Here is a 17,992-nt window from a genome sequence, read left to right as displayed (position 1 = left end):
TTTATGTTTTCCGTTGTTTCCTTTCCGTGCTAGCTGATTGCTGATTTGGGTATTTGCTTCAGGGCGCACATCAGTTTTGCAACGGGCGGCCATTCCCAAAAAAATAAAAAAAAGGCTATCAAGGGCCTCCGAGACCATTGCTCGCTGCCTATCGGCGCTCATATCTTTCTGATTCTGGTTTTTACGTTCCTTTTGCATGGCGTTACAATCATTCCGCTTGGAGCCACAGAAAAGCACCAGTCATATCATCGTAACAAAACGTATTATTATCTGTAGTTTGCTTTCGGTGCCATCTTCCGGCCCTCATGTGGAACACTAATCCGGCCGCCTTGATTCGGGCGCGGTCTACCGTCTCTTGTTTGTAGTAGGAATGTTCAAGTTTGCCACATGATTGGTTGATAAGATGCAGAATTTCGTTCGAATTTAGAATGAAGTTTAATAAGATTACTTAAAATTTTGCGTTCAGAAATATAACTACTTAAGCTGCCTTTTAAAAGAGTGCCTTGCTAATTATGCTTAACCTTTACTATGTTTCATATTCCAAAATATTTCGTTCCAAATTTCCAACTCTTGATTAAACTCGAAAAATCTCAGTTTTATTTTTTATAGCTGTTGACACATCCTCGATAGCAGATTTCATATTACCTATATTTTGAACAGCTAAACAGACAATTATTTGCTTGTTTAATGTAAAATGACCATCCCATGAAAAATTCCCACAACAACCGCTATGCACAGAAACTGCCTTCAACGTACAGACGATTGCAGTATTCGCCATCATTGTACAGCAAAATGTTCCTCTTCCATTTAGATGCTGCTGAGTGATAAACAATTTAAAATTTTCAGCAAAATATTTTGATACTTTTTCTGCTGAAAACTGCCAATTATCTCCGGTTGGTAAATATAGAGCACCACACGGTAAACAATGGAATAACCAGCGCACAACTTCATAAAACAGCTTTCCACGCCAGCAGCAGCGGCTTCTTTTATCCTGAACGAATTGAACCTTTTCGATGACCTACCGACCGAAAAGGGGGCTGAGTTTGATGTCTTAATGGCTGGGAGTTTGTAATGATTTTCGTCCATTTGTTTTGCTCTTGGTATTTGCTCTTAAGAATTGAGGTAATAAGGCCTCTTCAGGAATGATTTTGCAAAAAAAAGCAACTATAACGCCCACTTGAATTCGGAACGTTGAACGTGGGCAATGACATCGGTGCAATGGTGTAGGAGCGCACGTAAGATTTGTGCCCTAAGATATCGTGGAAGTAAGCGTCCTGTCTGTAATTATGTTATTGGTACCGCGATCAAATTAGGAGATCGCCGGCATCGTCGGCTGCAGAATTCCATTGTTGGTTGTGTAACCCGCGTACAGCCCGTGAAGGTTGTAAAAACTGGCATTTCTATTTCTATGAGGATATAAAACTATTTTGTACCGATCTACAAATAGTCGGTGTTAAGTCCGACTGGACTAAGCCGCAGGATCTTAAAAAATGAGATAATGACATCACTGGAGTAAGTACGGTATACTTCTTAGATTGCAGACTGATGACACCCATTTCCACCCAGACTACTTGTGAAGCATTGTTTGGGAATAACAATTGATCCAGTTCAAGCGAGAATTTCGTCTGAGGACCCCCATTGCGGGCCACGACGACCACCTTTACTGTAACTCGGTTACGAGAAAGGAAGTGTTGATGTGGTACTTACTTAACGGAAGGCCCCGACTCAGTGACACTCCCATAAGTACCATGGATTGGGTGGTAGTTTGTTAGTCAGGATTCGCCTCAAGCAAGCGATGCGACTGAGAATATATTTTCGTGCATAAAATGTTAAAATATGGACTGGGAAACGTAAATGTTCTAGATGTGAAGGTGTTTAAACGCTGGGTAACCGTTTATCAAGAGTTTGTTTTATCGAAAACAACTTGAACCAGCCAGCTGCCGGGAGTGTTGCCGACAATATACAATGGACCATTAATAATGAGTTTAAAAGTGGTATGGTGGACCATTCATAAATTATGTCACGCAAATATTGCCCAATACTAAGTAACTTTCTCTCATATTACCACGCTCTTTATCCCTTTGGTCTAATAGGAACCAAATGATTACAGTTTATCTTTTTTTGTAGGAGCACAATATTGCCGCTGTATGCAGAAGTGTCAATGTTCTATGGGATTTCCTATATACATCGTACAATCGTGCGTAAAACAGCCGATTACGTCAAAGCACATGACGTGCTCCCCATCCCATTTATGTCACTATTTGTCATAGCTCTTCCCCCAAATAGCGTGGCAGAATTTATAAATGGTCCTTGATTATCACAAGCATTGAGATACTAGAACTAGAAATTTTCCACCTCGTTCGAGTAAACGTTGCGATATTACAATGAAGACGCCAAACAGAAGAAAATATCGATGCTGCGTTCGTAAACCATATAAATATCATGCACGAATCAAACACACCCCGCCTCCAATTAGTAGGGGAACATGGGGAGACTTGACCAAGCGCAAAATTCTATTTTTGGCTATGGCGTCTTCTATTCGATTCTTAATTTTTTTCAAACATATTTTTATACTTGTTGCGATCCCTTAAGGTAATTTTAAAAGTTTGGAATGAAAAATCCTTTCCTTACAGAAAATATTACGTGATTAATAAATTTGCATTAAATGATGTATAATTTTTTATCAAACTTTGTATGGACATATCTACTCGACTACTAATGACTATTAATGCACTAATATACCATCTTAATCCTTGTGAAGCAGTAAAATGATTTTACATAGATTAGAACATTGGAATAGTTTTTACTAGAATTTGCATGACATTGAACGCAATAACTAATGTTGGGGAGACTTGAACAAGATTTTATGGGGAGACTTGACCAAGTGGCAATTAGCTGAAGAAAGATGCAAAATTCCTGATATTTATTATGCTTTGGTATCTACTGTTAATATTAATCACGCCATAAAAAATCCCACCTCAAACAGTGTCTTTGTATTTTAGTATTAATAAACAAAGTTAGCAACAGTAGGACTGATTTCGTGACGTGTGAACACGCAATGCAAGCAGTACAGTTAATCCTTAAAAAGAAATGCATTAAAAAATCGAAATGTATCGAATGCAACCGTTTTATATTTTTTACTGGTACCTAAGGACTTCGACAATATGAAAAAAATAATTACAGTATGTTTTATGCCATTATTTTTTTGTTATGATTTTTCAAAATTCTCTTGGTCAAGTCTCCCCACGCCTTGGTCAAATCTCCCCGCAGTGGGGAGACTTGACCAAAAAACGATCACAGAAAAACTTTTGTAACTTTTCAAAAATGAAATTAAAAATTCTGCAAAAATCATGAAGACGCACAATAACTGCACATTATATCTCAATGACTTTTGAGGGATTGAAGGCTTTTTTAGAGATTTGTGCAGTTTTAGCTGAAAACCTGGTCAAGTCTCCCCATGTTCCCTTACGTACTTATTCTTAGCTCAATATAATTGACTGACCATTTAATGGACTAAAAGTAAACCATTAAATATGATAATAAAACATTTGTTCCTCGTACTGAAATGATTACCGCAAATTGATATTTTTATTATTTCGATTATAGAGGTTTTAACCTATTCGGGTTACAAAAATCAATCGATTTACCAACTACGCTATGCCCGTCCCCTAAATTAGTAATTGGTTTTATTGTTCTTGCGAATTGTCAATTCTCAACCCTCATACATAATTCAAAAGTCATCCTTCACTCAGACAAGACCATACCTATTCTCCACGCATATTAAAGACCCAGTGGATTCGTGTCCTAGTTGGTTGAATAAACACTAAACAAACAAATATATTAGTTTGCTCAGTCTAAAGAAATGTCAGCTTGATTGACATCAACCAGCGGATACGTGTTCTCTTTCAATACCATCAAATCAAAGAACATTTAAAATTGCATACGATGTGTGAAATTCAGAAACTTTTGCCAGATTTGAAAAATGTTTATGACAAAAGTTAATTTCGAATTATGACGTAAAAGGTGCTGAGATTCAAACTTAAACTCGTTTTTCTCGAAATTAATACGATGTCACTTAGTCCGGTCTGACTTAACACCGACCAAATTAAAAGCTCAATGCAAAAAAATAATGCGTTTATGGTCTTTTTGTATGTTTCGATGTGCTAACTCAATGACATGTAATCGAACATTTAAGAAATTTATGTATAAAACAGAAATGTTTATATTCACCTGGGAGATATTTTTTTAAAAAATTTCATGCAAGCTTCGGTTTTAGACTATGAAGCTACATTCCTATTGTTGTCAAACATTCCTTCACGATGATTTAGCAGGAACCCTAAAGCTTTGATATTATTTGGATTTGTTCTGCTCCAGTCCAGTCCAGTTCACTGGGAAAATTCGATGGTCATAAAATTTTCAAAGTTCAAAGAAAGACTTTTTTTTGAGGAAAGTGTGCCCCCAATTTTTGTAAGCTTTGCCGTTAAAAAGATTATTTTCCAATTTTGCATTTTTTAGTTTGACTTGACATTAGACTTCGATGGTTCATTCATGAAATCATCAGGTATTACAATGAAACTTTTGTGTTACGAATTTGTTTTTTTTTTCAAAAAAATTTACGTTCCAGGGACGATCATTAAAATTTTTTTTTTGCGGGTTGCGTTTGTTTTCATGCTAGATATTGATCTTTCATGCTATTTTTAGATGTATTATAGATTTTAGAAAAAAATATTTGAACGCAGCACGGTTCCTTTTTTGAAGCAATAAACATTTTCTACATGGTTTGATGGGATATTAAATGATGATCATTTTCCTTGGTATCTTCTTTTTGATCATCCTTAGTTCTTCATACAAACTTTGGTTTGGGGAATCGCCGTTCCAATTTTTTTCAAAAATTGCTTCAACATAGGTTTCCTGGGACCCAAAACTTCGGGTAATGGGTGTTCAATAAAAAATGAAAATTTTCACAGTCATGTAGTTAAAAAACTTTTTTAAGCAAATTCTGTATTTTTTAATAATTAATTTTTATTTTAACGAATTTATTAGTTTTTAGTATTTATTAGAAAAATGGTCCTGCTCAGCCGTACGACGCAACTTAGTCGCGATGCTCTCACAAGTGCGCTGGACGGCACTGACGTCCATCTTCCGGATACAATTCCGGATCCTGGTGGTCACCTGCTTCGTACCCTTGGTCCGCCAACTATTTTTGTACACTAGGGCATTGAGGGAGCCGAAAAAATCCTCAACGGGACGGCACTGGGGCAAGTTGGTCGGGTTCCTTTCTTTCGGCACGTACCGTATCTTTTTCTGCTCAAGATACTCCAGCGTCTTCTTTGCATATTGGGAAGACGCCTTGCCCGGCCAGAAGACGTACTTCCCATCCGCATGATACTCCTTAAAGAACGGCAGAAGAATTTTCTCAAGACACTCGTCTTGTTGACTGATGATCAGACAGCTCGGCTTGAACCACGGATTTGAAATTCCTCTGTCCGATATGGCGATGTACAGCATAACCTATTTTTTCAAATTTGTTCTAAAACTTATATTTTGCTTCGGGGGGTGTGACCAATTTGTCGCTGGAATAGTAACTGTCATTTCCGGAAATGTGGGTTTTCGAGAGCGGAAAGTAACTTTCGTTGTCCAGCACGAACAATGCCCCGCGGTAGTTCTTCGTCATCCATCGTCACTGCGATTTCACGATCGCTATCTGATCGTCCGTGTACTCAGGGGACCCAGTCTTCTTCCAACAGATGATGTCCTCCATCTTGAGGGTTCGGTGAATCAAGGTATGGCAGCAGTGATATTTTCGGCCGGCGTCACGCAAAATCGTTCCGTTCTTGTTGTCGAACAGCTTTTTTAACGATTCCTTCTTCTTCTTCGTCATTATCTTCGCCGGACGTCCGCTACCGGCCTTAGGCTCCACGCTCAGGGATGCCAGGATCTGGTAAGCTATACGTTTTCGTCTCGAAAGTGGTCTACTGTAAACTTTTTTCCACGATGACCATGCGTTTCGTAAAACCGTACAACATGCTCGCGGAGTGCTTACTGTTTCGACGTCATCTTCGATTGAACTGACAGCACCCGTGCGAGAAATGCCACCCATTTCTAGTGAGTCCAGAGAGCAATTCTTTTGGAGAGAAAAAAATTTTGCGGTCTTTATTTTAATTACAGAAGGCATTGAAATCATTCCCATTTTTTATTGAGCACCCGTTATTTTTCATTTTTTCGTCTTCTGCTCGATCTAGTGTTGAACAGTGTTATCCATTATCGCCTCAGCTACCATGTTGGTTTGAGTATTTGCAGGAAAATCATATAATAATATAATATGTAGCTCGTCCGAACAACGATTATAATCTTTGCATGAATTCTTATACTCCATGTTTTAAAAATTCTAAAAACTTTCGGGTGTTCCCGAAGCCTGTCGCTAAGTGGCAACAAATTGACACAATGCATGTTATTTTTTCTTAGGAAGCAAATAATGAAAATAATGATAATGATTAATAATGTTTCTAAAACCAACTTGATAATTTGCAGTAATGTTTAAATTTCTTGATCATTACAAACAGAATGCATACCAAAAAATAACTAGCGACTAGCTATTTCATAGTTCCAGTAATCTTCAGTCTTGCTGAAAGTATGCCTTCATTAGATTAGGTACCACATCCTCAATATTACTTAAAATACCCATGGCTTTGACACAAGGAAATAAATCAGGACAAATGATCATTAGTTTGATGATTTGAAATTAATATTATTATTATTCTTATTATTTATTGAGGTTTTAACCTCAACGGTCATTCGCCTTTTTTGGAAAGAATATACATTTCTAACAAGCAAAAAAATACAGATCATGAAAAATAAAAGAATATTATTGCTGTCATCTATCCTGGGCACACTGATTGTGTTGATTTTCTTTCTCGGTGGGGAGCAATGATCCAGTTTACCCGCTGCTGCTGCTTGTTCGCTCCTGTTTGTGTCCATGGAGTCGTGGCTAGAGCAACTTTGGTTTTCGCTGTTAGATGTTTGGTGTTCTTTGTGTTTTCGAGTGACTTTGGTATAACCGTCTTTTTTCTGCTTATCACTTCCCAGATATGTTAGCTATTGTTTTGTGGATACCGTGCAATATTGTTCGCACGGCATCTATTTTTTGACTGGGTGTCTGTGGTGTATCAGCATATATCGAGGGCTTTAGTTGTTTTGGTGCATGGCTTTCCGTAGTGTGCCGTCTGGTTACAGAACTGGCACGTGGGCGTCTGCCCAGAGAATGTGCATAGGGTACCCGAGCAAACGAAAAGCTCATGGTCCAAATTCACCCCCACTGTATGGTGTTTTGATAGTGTTTGTAATGGGTTCAACCCATGAAAACGCCATCACCATGGTCCGGGCGATCCCGCTTAAAACCATATTTTGGTGTTTTATGGGGTTTTGAGACCATTTCATGGTGTTTTGATGGCTGTAAAACTTGGCGCGGACCATGTTCATGGTAGTTGAATGGAGTTGCATGGTGTTTGAACCGGTACTTTGGTGCAGACAACACTTTGAGATGATCTATCCTCGAAACTCAAGTAAGAAGGTATAGGTTGGATTAGTTGCATTCGCATCCGATCATGTTTGGGAAAAACTTTTTGCACGCTTCGTTTGTGACGGACATTCGATATAAATCTTTTATTTTTTTTTCCTTTTTTATTGACGACTAAGAGTGAATCAATCTTTTTCATGTTGTAACGACATTCAATTAGCAAAGGACTGCAAGTTGTGAAGTATTTTTAACCCCCCGGATGTCGCGCAAATGGCTCACTTAACGAGCAGCCGCAGCTGCTCTAAGACGATTTCGCTAGATTTTTTGGGCAGTATGCACTCAGTGCACTAGCGCGACTTCCGGAAGGTTAATAATAAGAGCCATATCAATCAAGGAAGAGAAAGGATGTGAAGAAAGAAAATTTAGAAAAGTGTCATATTCGATGTCGTGTTGTATGTTATTATTCGCTGAGAAGCTTTCCGCCTCGTCTAACGAGTTGAGCGTTGCCAATATTCACGTGAACAGAGGTCTTAGTGGAATGCACCTAGTGCTTAATACAGTTTTTCTATCCATTAATTCCACTATTTTTATTTGTAATGAAATGCAGTTGCACTTAACTATTACAACATATTCCAGTATTTCGACTACTACTTGTAATCTTCTTCAGTGTTTGTATTAGTCTACAGGAAATTACGGGATTGCTAGATGAAATTTGTAGTTATATGAATAAAATTAACAAGAAAGTTAATTGGGGCCTAGACACAGAATTAGCACATATTTAAAAATTGCTGTTAATTTTTATCATGATCAAGAATAAGGGTTCATAGCTGTTTTGTCTTTAGTCGGGAAACATTTTTGCTTGAAAATAGTCTCTAGACAACTAGGGATACTTTCAACCAGCTTCCGATATAGTTTCATTAGAATTAAGAGCTTTAACCTAAAATTATGGTCATCCAGATTCTTTGAGATCCAGAGATCATTTAGATTTTTAGATTTCTTTGCGTGTTTTTTCCACGTTGTTCGACAGATTTTCTGTTACATTTAGGTCTGCGCGGTGCGGTGTGCAGGTCATGAAAGAACATTATCCGTCTGATCTTAAAGCCACTGTTTAACGAACCAAGATGTATGCATAGGATCATTATCATGCATAAAGGTTCACCATATAGACCTGCAAATGGCTCCATCGGATCTTGCAATATTTGCTAGTACTGATGCGGATCCATTTCTGTTCCTGTCAGAATTTGCCAGAAAACGCGAGCGAAACCAAGTTCGCCCTAGTTCAGCTAACCCGACAAGATGCGCGCAGAAATCTGACAGGGCAGCTAAACCAAGACTGACAGAAATCTAGCAGAATGGTCTCTGCCAGAAAATTTGGTGACTGGGCAGTAGATCCACACATGCCAAGTTCAAATCGATAACTACACCATCGATCTCAACTTTGTTAGCGGGCGTGTAAGCGTGTTCTTTGTGAATGTCTTGTCATCAGTAACGTCATTTGTTTGTTTTAGACAAGATATCATCATTCTGAGCATATCTAGGTGAACTTTCGAGATATCTGACACAGCAGAATATTTCTGCGTCTTGCGGAATATTAGAATACTTCGCGGATTACCTTTGATCCGAAAGAAGATCGGATATAGTCGAACTCAGTTCAATGTGTTTGATTTTAAACAGAAGCTCGGAGTCTTTGGCGACGAATCTTGTTCGACATCCATTTTGGGATCATTTGAGTCAATTCAGAAGAGTTTATTTATGAACAGACCCAGAGCCTGACGCAAAGTGAAAACTGAAGAATATGAAGGAAGAGTCCCCATGAAACATTTAAGCGCAACTGAAAAACAATGTCATGGAGCGTCAAGATCTGGCGTAATGTTTAATAAAATTCCTTTGTGATACAGGGACTTGAGTTTGGGAATGCAGTTTTTATTTTTTTGCATGCCATTTGTTTTAGAAATACTAAAAATGTCGAAATCTGGTGCAAATTCGAAAGAAACTATTTTTTTAATCTTTATTTAAAAAATTTTAGTTTGAAAATTAAAAATACCAGGTAGGCAACTTATGTAAAAACAATTTTTGACGAGAAGATACAAGATCCGTTGTTTCATGCATGTCTAAGACATTATGCATAGAAAAAAAAATTAAAAGTCGCCTTTTAAAACTCTAGTATCAGCTCAAATCTAGAATTTTTCAAATTCCATAAAGGTTATCTTTTAAAAAATCAGGATGGCAGTAGATCTCGATGTTTCATTACATCCTAATTCAATCTTTGAATCTTCTAAAGGTCCGTTTGTGTTTTTTCACGGGCGAAAATTTTTGCGCTTTGGCCGTTTTCGTTTTGTTCAACTTCTTAATCATGTCCGATTGAGCTGAACTTTTGAAAAGAGACTTTATTTGAGGTGCGTCCGGTTATTAAATTTGATGATCACCTGTTTCCCATACGACATAGGTACATTGAAACCCTAATGAACAGTCTTCCGAATAGATGCTAGCTCCGTCGCCGTCAACTGATTTCATAAATGTGTAGTAAAAGATTTGTGGCTGGAATTTACATGAAATAAACGATAGTAAAGCATGAATTAAGTAGGGAGTAGGTGTGCCATTTGCGTGTACACAAATTGTTGTTTGAATGTTGAACTGAAAAAAAAGCCAAAGTAAAGACCAAAGAGACGCAAAATTGAGACTCCGCCAAAGGTGCCAGAAGCCCACGCTACGGCTGTGTAAGTCATTAGAATGTTTAGTTAGGACGGCGGAAGAGTGGTGCATTTTGCAATTTGCTCAGGAGCGGTACATAGTGATAGGTCATGTAGCCTTACAATGTTCGGATTGGGCTAACGTGTTGAACGACACTGCAATTGGTACTGCATTGCGGAGATGATGATATTGTAGATAGGCGACCTCCGTAAGCCCAAGCTCCATTTTCATCTTCAAGAGCTTCAGAAGGTATTTTAATTCCCGAAAACTCGGTCGTACTAAACAAAATTTAAAGTGTACAACCACGGCGTTGGGTCGGAGCAGAGCTTTTTCGTCAACTTCACTCATGGCAAGAATAAACACAATGTTTCCAATGCACTCTGGATTGAGAGGCTGCTAGTTGTTGTTCACTTGGCTCGATTGTAGGTTTGAGTCCGATGAAGTCCTGCCAAGATTTATTTAGAATTGTGGTGGAATTTTACTTAGAAGTTTGGCGCAACTCTCTGAAGATTTTGAAGGAATCCTGCGATTATGAAGTTACCTAGCTCCGTCAGAATCCTGATAAAGATGCGATCAGCATGTTGAGCAGGATTCCATAAGCTAGATAATGTCAAAACTCTGAATAGAGTTACATCAAAATGTTGAGAGTAAGATTACTTTAAAACACTGAACATAATTCTGAACTCTCAGCAGGATTTTCACCAGAATCCTACTAAGGATTCTTCAAGAATTCATCGGAATCCTGAGCCTTGTTAAACTCGTGGCATATATCAATTAATAGGTATTCAAATTTTATTTGTCGTTTACAGGATCTACTTACATCGGACCAATCGTCAGTGATAATCAAAAACCTGACCAAACTACCGAAGCAGTTCGATATGGTCATCTACCCGACGCTAGTCACCGTCATCTATGAGAATTCCGATGCCAAAGCCGTACTAAGCAAAGATTTCGATATTGCGGTAAGTTTGAATTGTTTCGTTTAGCACCACTTTGTCGTTGTTTGTCGTTTTACGACACAGTCAGACTAAAACCAAAAAAATCAACAACCTCGGAAATCGCTAATGAAGATCTTAATGTTTGCTTTACCTGTTTGTCTTATTTTCGGAACAGTCACTGGAGGAGTACAGCAAGTCGGATTTGGCGAAAAAGAACAGAATCGTGTCATTGCTAGCGAAGGCGGAGTAGTTTCAGTTTATTTGTTTTTCCTCTGCCTTCGACGGTTCGGTAAGCGCAAATGTATCCTGCCAGACGACCGCCGCGCTGGGTCAGGTCAACCGCAGCCGCAAACCGCAGATAGCCGCCGCCAGAAGCAATAAATACTGAGAATGAGGTGGAATCAATAAAAATGCGACATAAAAGCGCAGTGATTAAAGTCAGCAATAATGTCGTCTTTTGGCAGCAGGATTCGTGCGCCACGGGCTTTCGCGCCAGAGATTGTATCCGATCTTGGCGTTGCACAAAATTTATTGACGCCTAATGAGTTGAGTTACTTGCCGGGACGTGGCGCGACCTGCCTACCACTCAGGTGTGCCGGCAGTGAGGCAACCTGCTGTTTAATTGTCCGAAGGATTGCGTTTTTTTTTGTTTTGTTAGTTCGTTTGATCAATACTAATGGTTGGCGAGCATTGGCTCTGTTGATTGTTTGCCGTGCGCACTAGCCGTGAAATTTGCACTCGCTTGCTGTTGAATAATGTGTGTTAGATATTCGAAGCACGTTTGTAGTTCCATATGGCCGTACTTAGTAAAGCCGGACACTTTTTTATGCAGGTAGATGAGTATGGTATGTTTACAGGCATGCTGGTAGGGTGGGGTGCGGCTAGGGTATCCAAAGGTTGATGGTTAATATATTTGAAGTAAACAAACTAGTATTTCGAAATTTTATTGATGGAAAACAAAATATTCAGATACTTACTAATCGTTTCGAGAATTTTTTGTAATTTTCGAAAATAATTATTGTAAGTAATGACAGCATTTTCATTTGCTGTGATACCATGTTTGCCAATTTCATCACTCTTGAGGGATATAATAATCATGTCCCAGAAAAATTATATTTTTTTATAAAAATTGAAATTGGCAGTTCTTCCACTAAAGAATTTTATTCATTTTTTGGTTTTATAACATATCCTACTTACGAAGTTCTTATTATTGATTAAAAACAGCATTTTCGAAGTTATTAGATATAAATTTACATTTAGACAAATGACCTTTTTTAAACGTCATTGTAAGTATAAGTTATTATGCTTTGTTCGCTGTAGCTTAAGATATGGAGCGTTCACATAATTATATCTTGTGAACTCATAGATTTGTAAATGGTGCTAATTTTGGTCTTGGTTTGGCGGTTCGAAGGGGAAATGCGCTGGTCTCATAAATAATTCGTCGTATTTTCGAGCCCCAACCGGGAAGGATTCTTAAGTCATTTTTCATTGAAAAACTCTGGGCCGCGGATTACACTTGTGTTGCATTTTCTAGCAGTAGAGCAGGGCACTGGATGTGTTTCATTCCCAATTCTGCTAGAAAGTGCAACACCAGTGCAATCCACTGCCTCGGTGTTTGTCATTGAAAAATGGTATTAGTTTCTAGAGAGATGCATAGATGTTACAACTACCTTACCAGTACGTCATTTATTAGAATATGTTTATTCAGAATGTCTTAATTCTAATACCATTTTTCGCTTTTTGATCGCTATTGGAATTTGTTTGCTTAAGAATCGTTGTTTTTGGCAGTTGACATGTTATATGATCCAATGATGATTTGGAGACTTATTGTGCAAACATAAAATTTGAGAATGTGTTCAAAGTTTTATAGAAATAGGGGTGTTCAATGAACATGGCGACGTTTTCACTTGTTTCCCTATTTCTGAAACTGTGGACTAGAACTATTAGTATTACTTTTCCATAAACAATTATCTCAAAAGCCTGCAACTACCGTCGTTCGCTTCGCCTTTCGAAAAAATAAAAACAATCTTCGTTGGATTTCGAATGATATCCATTAAGGTTTATATACGAGCATACTCTGTTTTTCAAATCATTGAATTTAACCATCTAATGCCCAAATTTTTGCTTTACTTCGAAAAACTTCTGTAGATAGTCTTAGTGATTAGAAAGAAGAAAATAATATTGGTAATGGATTTTGCATTTAAACCTTAAAATATGTGAACCGCTTAGAGGCGGGGTTAGGCAATTGGGCGAATAAAAATCAAGTCCTTTTTTCTTTTAGTCAATTTGACATCAGCGAGTATAGATGGTTGCCTATATTCTTTTTCACATGATTATCTGCGCTATGGATATCCTAGAATAATATTCTGTAACGAAGATCGCCTCACATCGGTGATGGAGCAGTGGGTACGGGGCCAAGCTTCCCCTGGGTGGTGCTAAACTGATAAGCTACTGAAAAAACCATATTTTTGATTTAATCACTCGAGATATCAACTATAAACTGATACATGGGAAGCTTTAATGGGCAGGGGAAATACGCACCGTTTGTTCCGAGTAGGCTGATGGCTACTTTTTAATTGATGGTGTGTGTCAGTGCTAAGCTTGTGGCCTTCACCTGGAATAGTCCATTCTCGCTGGTTTAGATGTATTAACCCATTACAGACCAAAGTAATATACAGTTATGGGAAATTTCTCCTTATCCTGTGATAATAACGCAAAAAGGAATAATAAGTGATTGCAAAACTAATTTTGGACAAGTTAGATTGGTTAAATCGTTGTTGATGATTGTTTTCTTTTACGTTATTACAAATTTTAGTCATGATGAAAAAAATTGTTTTAGATATTTCAGCACTGTTTTACAAAAACAACTAACTTAAGTGTGCTGAAACCTCTTATTAGTTTTCGAAAAGTAGACGAAAAATATTTAAAAAAATGATAAAGTCATGGGTGCGCTTCGACTTCGTCTCATCAGGAACCGACACTAACTTATTGTCGCAATAGATTAGTGCCAGCCTGACGCTAAATCCTAAAACGGAAACACTATTTATGTTTCCAATCAAACGACTGGTGATGTCCCGTCAGACCAGAAGTTCTGTTAAGCCGATGAGACACAGCGAAGCCGAAAATTGTCTTGGATTAGCATGCTAATGTGAAAGTATTATACTATAGTCCTCCCCAAGGAGGAAAAATTGGTTAAACGTTTTTTTTATCGGTTTAACAATATCCGCAATTTTGTATATTTGGTACAACTTATGATTCATCCGTCTGCGCTACACTCCATTTTTGCGTATCCCGCCGAGTATTGTCCGCAGCGCTTTACGCTCGAAGACTCAGAATGCTCTCCTATCTGCTTCCGTCAACGTCCACGCTTCGTGGCCATAAAGAGCGACAGGGAGGATCAGTGTCTTGTATAAGGCGAATTTTGTTGTCGTTTGCAGATTGCGGGACCTATCTGAACATATCTGCCATAAACTCATTTCTTTTCACTGAGTCGTGCGTCGCCTTAAAATCAATGAACAGATGGTGGGTCTGCAAGTTGTAGTTCCAGAATTTATCTAGGATCATCCGCAGGCTGAACATCTGATCCGTCGTTGATCGGCCCTCACGAAAACCTGTCTGGTATTCGCCGACGAAGGACTCCTCAAGCGGTCTCAGTCTGCTAAAGAGGATACGCGATAGTATTTTGTACGCTGAGTTCAGGAGAGATATCCACCTGTAATTAGCGTACTCCAGTCTGTGGCCTTACTTGTAGATAGGGTAAATGAGTCCATCCAGCCAACTAGCTTTTTGCATTATAGCTTGGTTATATTTTTTGACGGTTCAGCGGTGAACCGACCACTAGGTGGCAGTATAATTGCACGAAAAATCGGTGAACTTTGACACTTTTTTTAATGCATCTGTTATTCAAAGCGCATTAAGATTTTTTTTACATTTTATTCAGATTATGGTAAATAATATACACAGAGTATACGAATGATAATATAATTCATGTCTACACGATTTTTAACCCTCTGCTGCCCAATCTCGTCTTTTGGCGGGTTACGGAAAAATCGTTATAGAATATTTAAAATACGAATGTAGTATGTTGTCACCACTATGAAAACCTCTTCACAATATTCCCATTAATCATATAAATATATTGCTTGCATTTCGAAATCACTATGTTGAATACATTCAACGTTTAAAGTTGAAAATTTGAGGAAAACGAAAAACACTATTTTGTGTATGGCAGTGTAATTTAGTTAAAAAAAATGTTTATGCTTTTTTCAAATTTTTGGAGAAAATGAAAAAAAATATTTTTAAGTTGCTAGCGTGTAGTACTCCTCTGTAGCGGTGAAATTATGTTATGGACGATGCGAAAATAAAAGTTATTAGCAATTAAATTTTGACTCGTGGAATGGCCATGTTGGGTTTTTCTGAGGGTTAAATGAAAAATCCGTAGCTTTCGTGAGCTGACAATATATCTTTCGGCGTTCTCATGACAAAAGTAACATACAATAGCTTTTTTAAGCAAAACAAAAATTTGGGCAGCAGAGGGTTAACATAAATCATCTTATCGGTAAAAATCTGTACCTTTTCGGTATAGTATTTGGTTCGACATTAGCTTGAAATTGATTTCAAAGTAGTGTTCCTTCAAGAGGAAAAAAGACGCTCGTGTTCGTATATTCCATCCCACGCCAGAATCAACAGAGCCGTCTTAAGACCACTCGAGGCCACTAGGCACTATTGAACTGAGGGGCCCCTGTCATAACAGGTGTATACCGGATATAGAGCTAGGGGAAGTGGTGGTAAAATGAACACGTTAAGTAAATTCATTATTTTCTAACTAATAAGTGAGATATTACAATTACCTTACATGTTTCTTATTTGTCATGTTTTGAACATCTTTGGTTAAAATACTTCGACATAAACAGATTTTTTTCAAACATTATTTTTGATATCAAAACATGTCCAAAAATGAGACATCTTTATAGCGTGTGAGTAAAATGAACATGTGATGATGGTAAAATGAACATCTTCGAGTGACCTGCGATATGCGAAATGCAATGCTTAGCGTTGGAAAGCATTTTCCGAGAAATGCTAATGTCCCAGCGAATCATGAGCGTTGCATACACACAGGGTATTTTGCAGCCAAAAAAAACTCACGGCAAAATAAAATTTTCATGAATTTTCAGAATAATATTGAAGTTTCACTTCAAAAGGCCTTATATTCTACATGCCGAATTTAACATCAGCGACAAATATGAATGCCGATTTTGATTTATATTGTATTTTATTCACATTCGACAGCTTTTTATCTAGAGAAATGGTTTCAATATACTTTGAATACTTGACAGGTCAGGTTTCTGTGAAGTTTGTTCCAAATTTAACAAACATTGACTTGATATGGCTACCTGTTCATTTTACCTCCTGTTCATTTTACCCACAGTTTCCCTACATTCGATGAATATGATTTAGTATCATTTCACAGATTTGATTAATCTCATTAATATTTTAACTCAAGAATTCTACAATGGAACATATTGCAATGGTAGTCGAGAAGATTCAACAATTGAAGTCTAGAAATATCAGCGTGAATTCCCTTAATTGTATCTGCATAATCCGTTAATACGACATAGAGTTTTAGAGCGATGATTTAGCATGATCAGTCATGGCCAAAAAAGAAGAAAATGAAAAAAAACTATTCTGCATTTTCATGCCGATCGCTTTCAAAGTGAAACATCAAAATTGCGCGAGTCTATAAATACAAGCGGTACAGATCATTTTAAGGACAATGTATAAAAGGATGGAATAGAAAACTTCGAATATTATAATGGAAATAAATGACCGTGGCCCATCATTTGCCTTAGCGATTGTTGTTTATGCGTAAATTGAGGCCGTGATTTAATATGTGTAAAGTGAATTATATGTTTTAGTTCATTAAGATTAGCAGCACATACACATTGCTCATGGTAAATTGCGCACAATTCAAGAATTCTCATTAACATATTTACAACTTGTGAAGTTTCAATACAGGAAGCCTTATTATTTTATATCTATCCTAAGTGCGGGGCCCCCATGAACCCGGAACTCCTGGTCCTGACCCAGTGTGCCCATGCGTTATGACGGTACTGGGAATCAGATTTAACATTTTGTAGCAACTGGCGAAACAAGGAGATACAAATACTAAAATTGAAGTACACTTTATCGGGAAAACATGTTCAAAGTAAACACAGAAAATGTTGTTATAGGAATTTAAATTATTATTATGTTTCGCGTGGAATACATTGAAGAACAATTTTAATTGTTTAGTATTCACACAAAAAATCCGTTTATAAATTCATGAAAACAGAATCACGATTTCGTGAACTGAAGGATTTACGAAAACCGTGACAAAGTTCCTGAAATTATGAATAACAAACCTGTGGTTGTTCCCTGGACATGCTCAGTTTTTGTTATGACTCTATGCAATTTGGGAATACACAGACGACAGTTAAACGATGTTCATGATTCCAGGAGCTTATTCGCGATTTTTTGTGATTTCTTATCAAGTTACCGTGACATTTTATTCATGAGTTTGCTAACGGATTTTTCTGAGTAGCGTGATTTATGTTCATGATTGCAGGATCGTCGTCACGATTTTCATAATTTTTATTTCGAGGTAATTTAGTCGAGTTGAGTGATTCATGCTCATGATTTCAGGTAACTAGTCGCGATTTTTTTGTGAGTAATGTGGTTTATATTCATGATTTCAGGATCATTGTTACTGTGACATTTTAGTCACGAGTAGAGTCATTAATTCAGGATCTTGGTCACGATTTTTGATATTTTTATCACGAATAACGTGTTTTATATTCATGATTTCAGG

At 37.6% G+C, this 17,992-nt stretch overlaps 1 protein-coding gene across 2 annotated transcripts in view; it reads left to right on the top strand.

The window, feature by feature from the left end:
- Window positions 1-12,114, top strand: part of LOC131682199 (calponin homology domain-containing protein DDB_G0272472) — a 160,299-nt gene extending 148,185 nt beyond the window's left edge. The window contains exons 13-14 of one of the 2 annotated variants that reach the window (XM_058963518.1): window positions 11,017-11,169; window positions 11,321-12,114. In XM_058963518.1, the coding sequence (XP_058819501.1) occupies window positions 11,017-11,169; window positions 11,321-11,395 (228 nt within the window). In that variant the 3' untranslated portion in view covers window positions 11,396-12,114. The remainder of the gene's footprint in view (window positions 1-11,016; window positions 11,170-11,320) is intronic. The other variant, XM_058963517.1, reaches the window with a different exon arrangement.
- The last annotated feature ends 5,878 nt before the right edge of the window (window positions 12,115-17,992 follow it).

This window comes from Topomyia yanbarensis, chromosome 2, assembly GCF_030247195.1.
Source record: "Topomyia yanbarensis strain Yona2022 chromosome 2, ASM3024719v1, whole genome shotgun sequence".
In the NCBI taxonomy this organism is placed as follows: Eukaryota; Metazoa; Arthropoda; class Insecta; order Diptera; family Culicidae; genus Topomyia; species Topomyia yanbarensis.
Note: the sequence above shows the minus strand (reverse complement) of the source record. Positions and strands in the feature narration are given on the sequence as shown.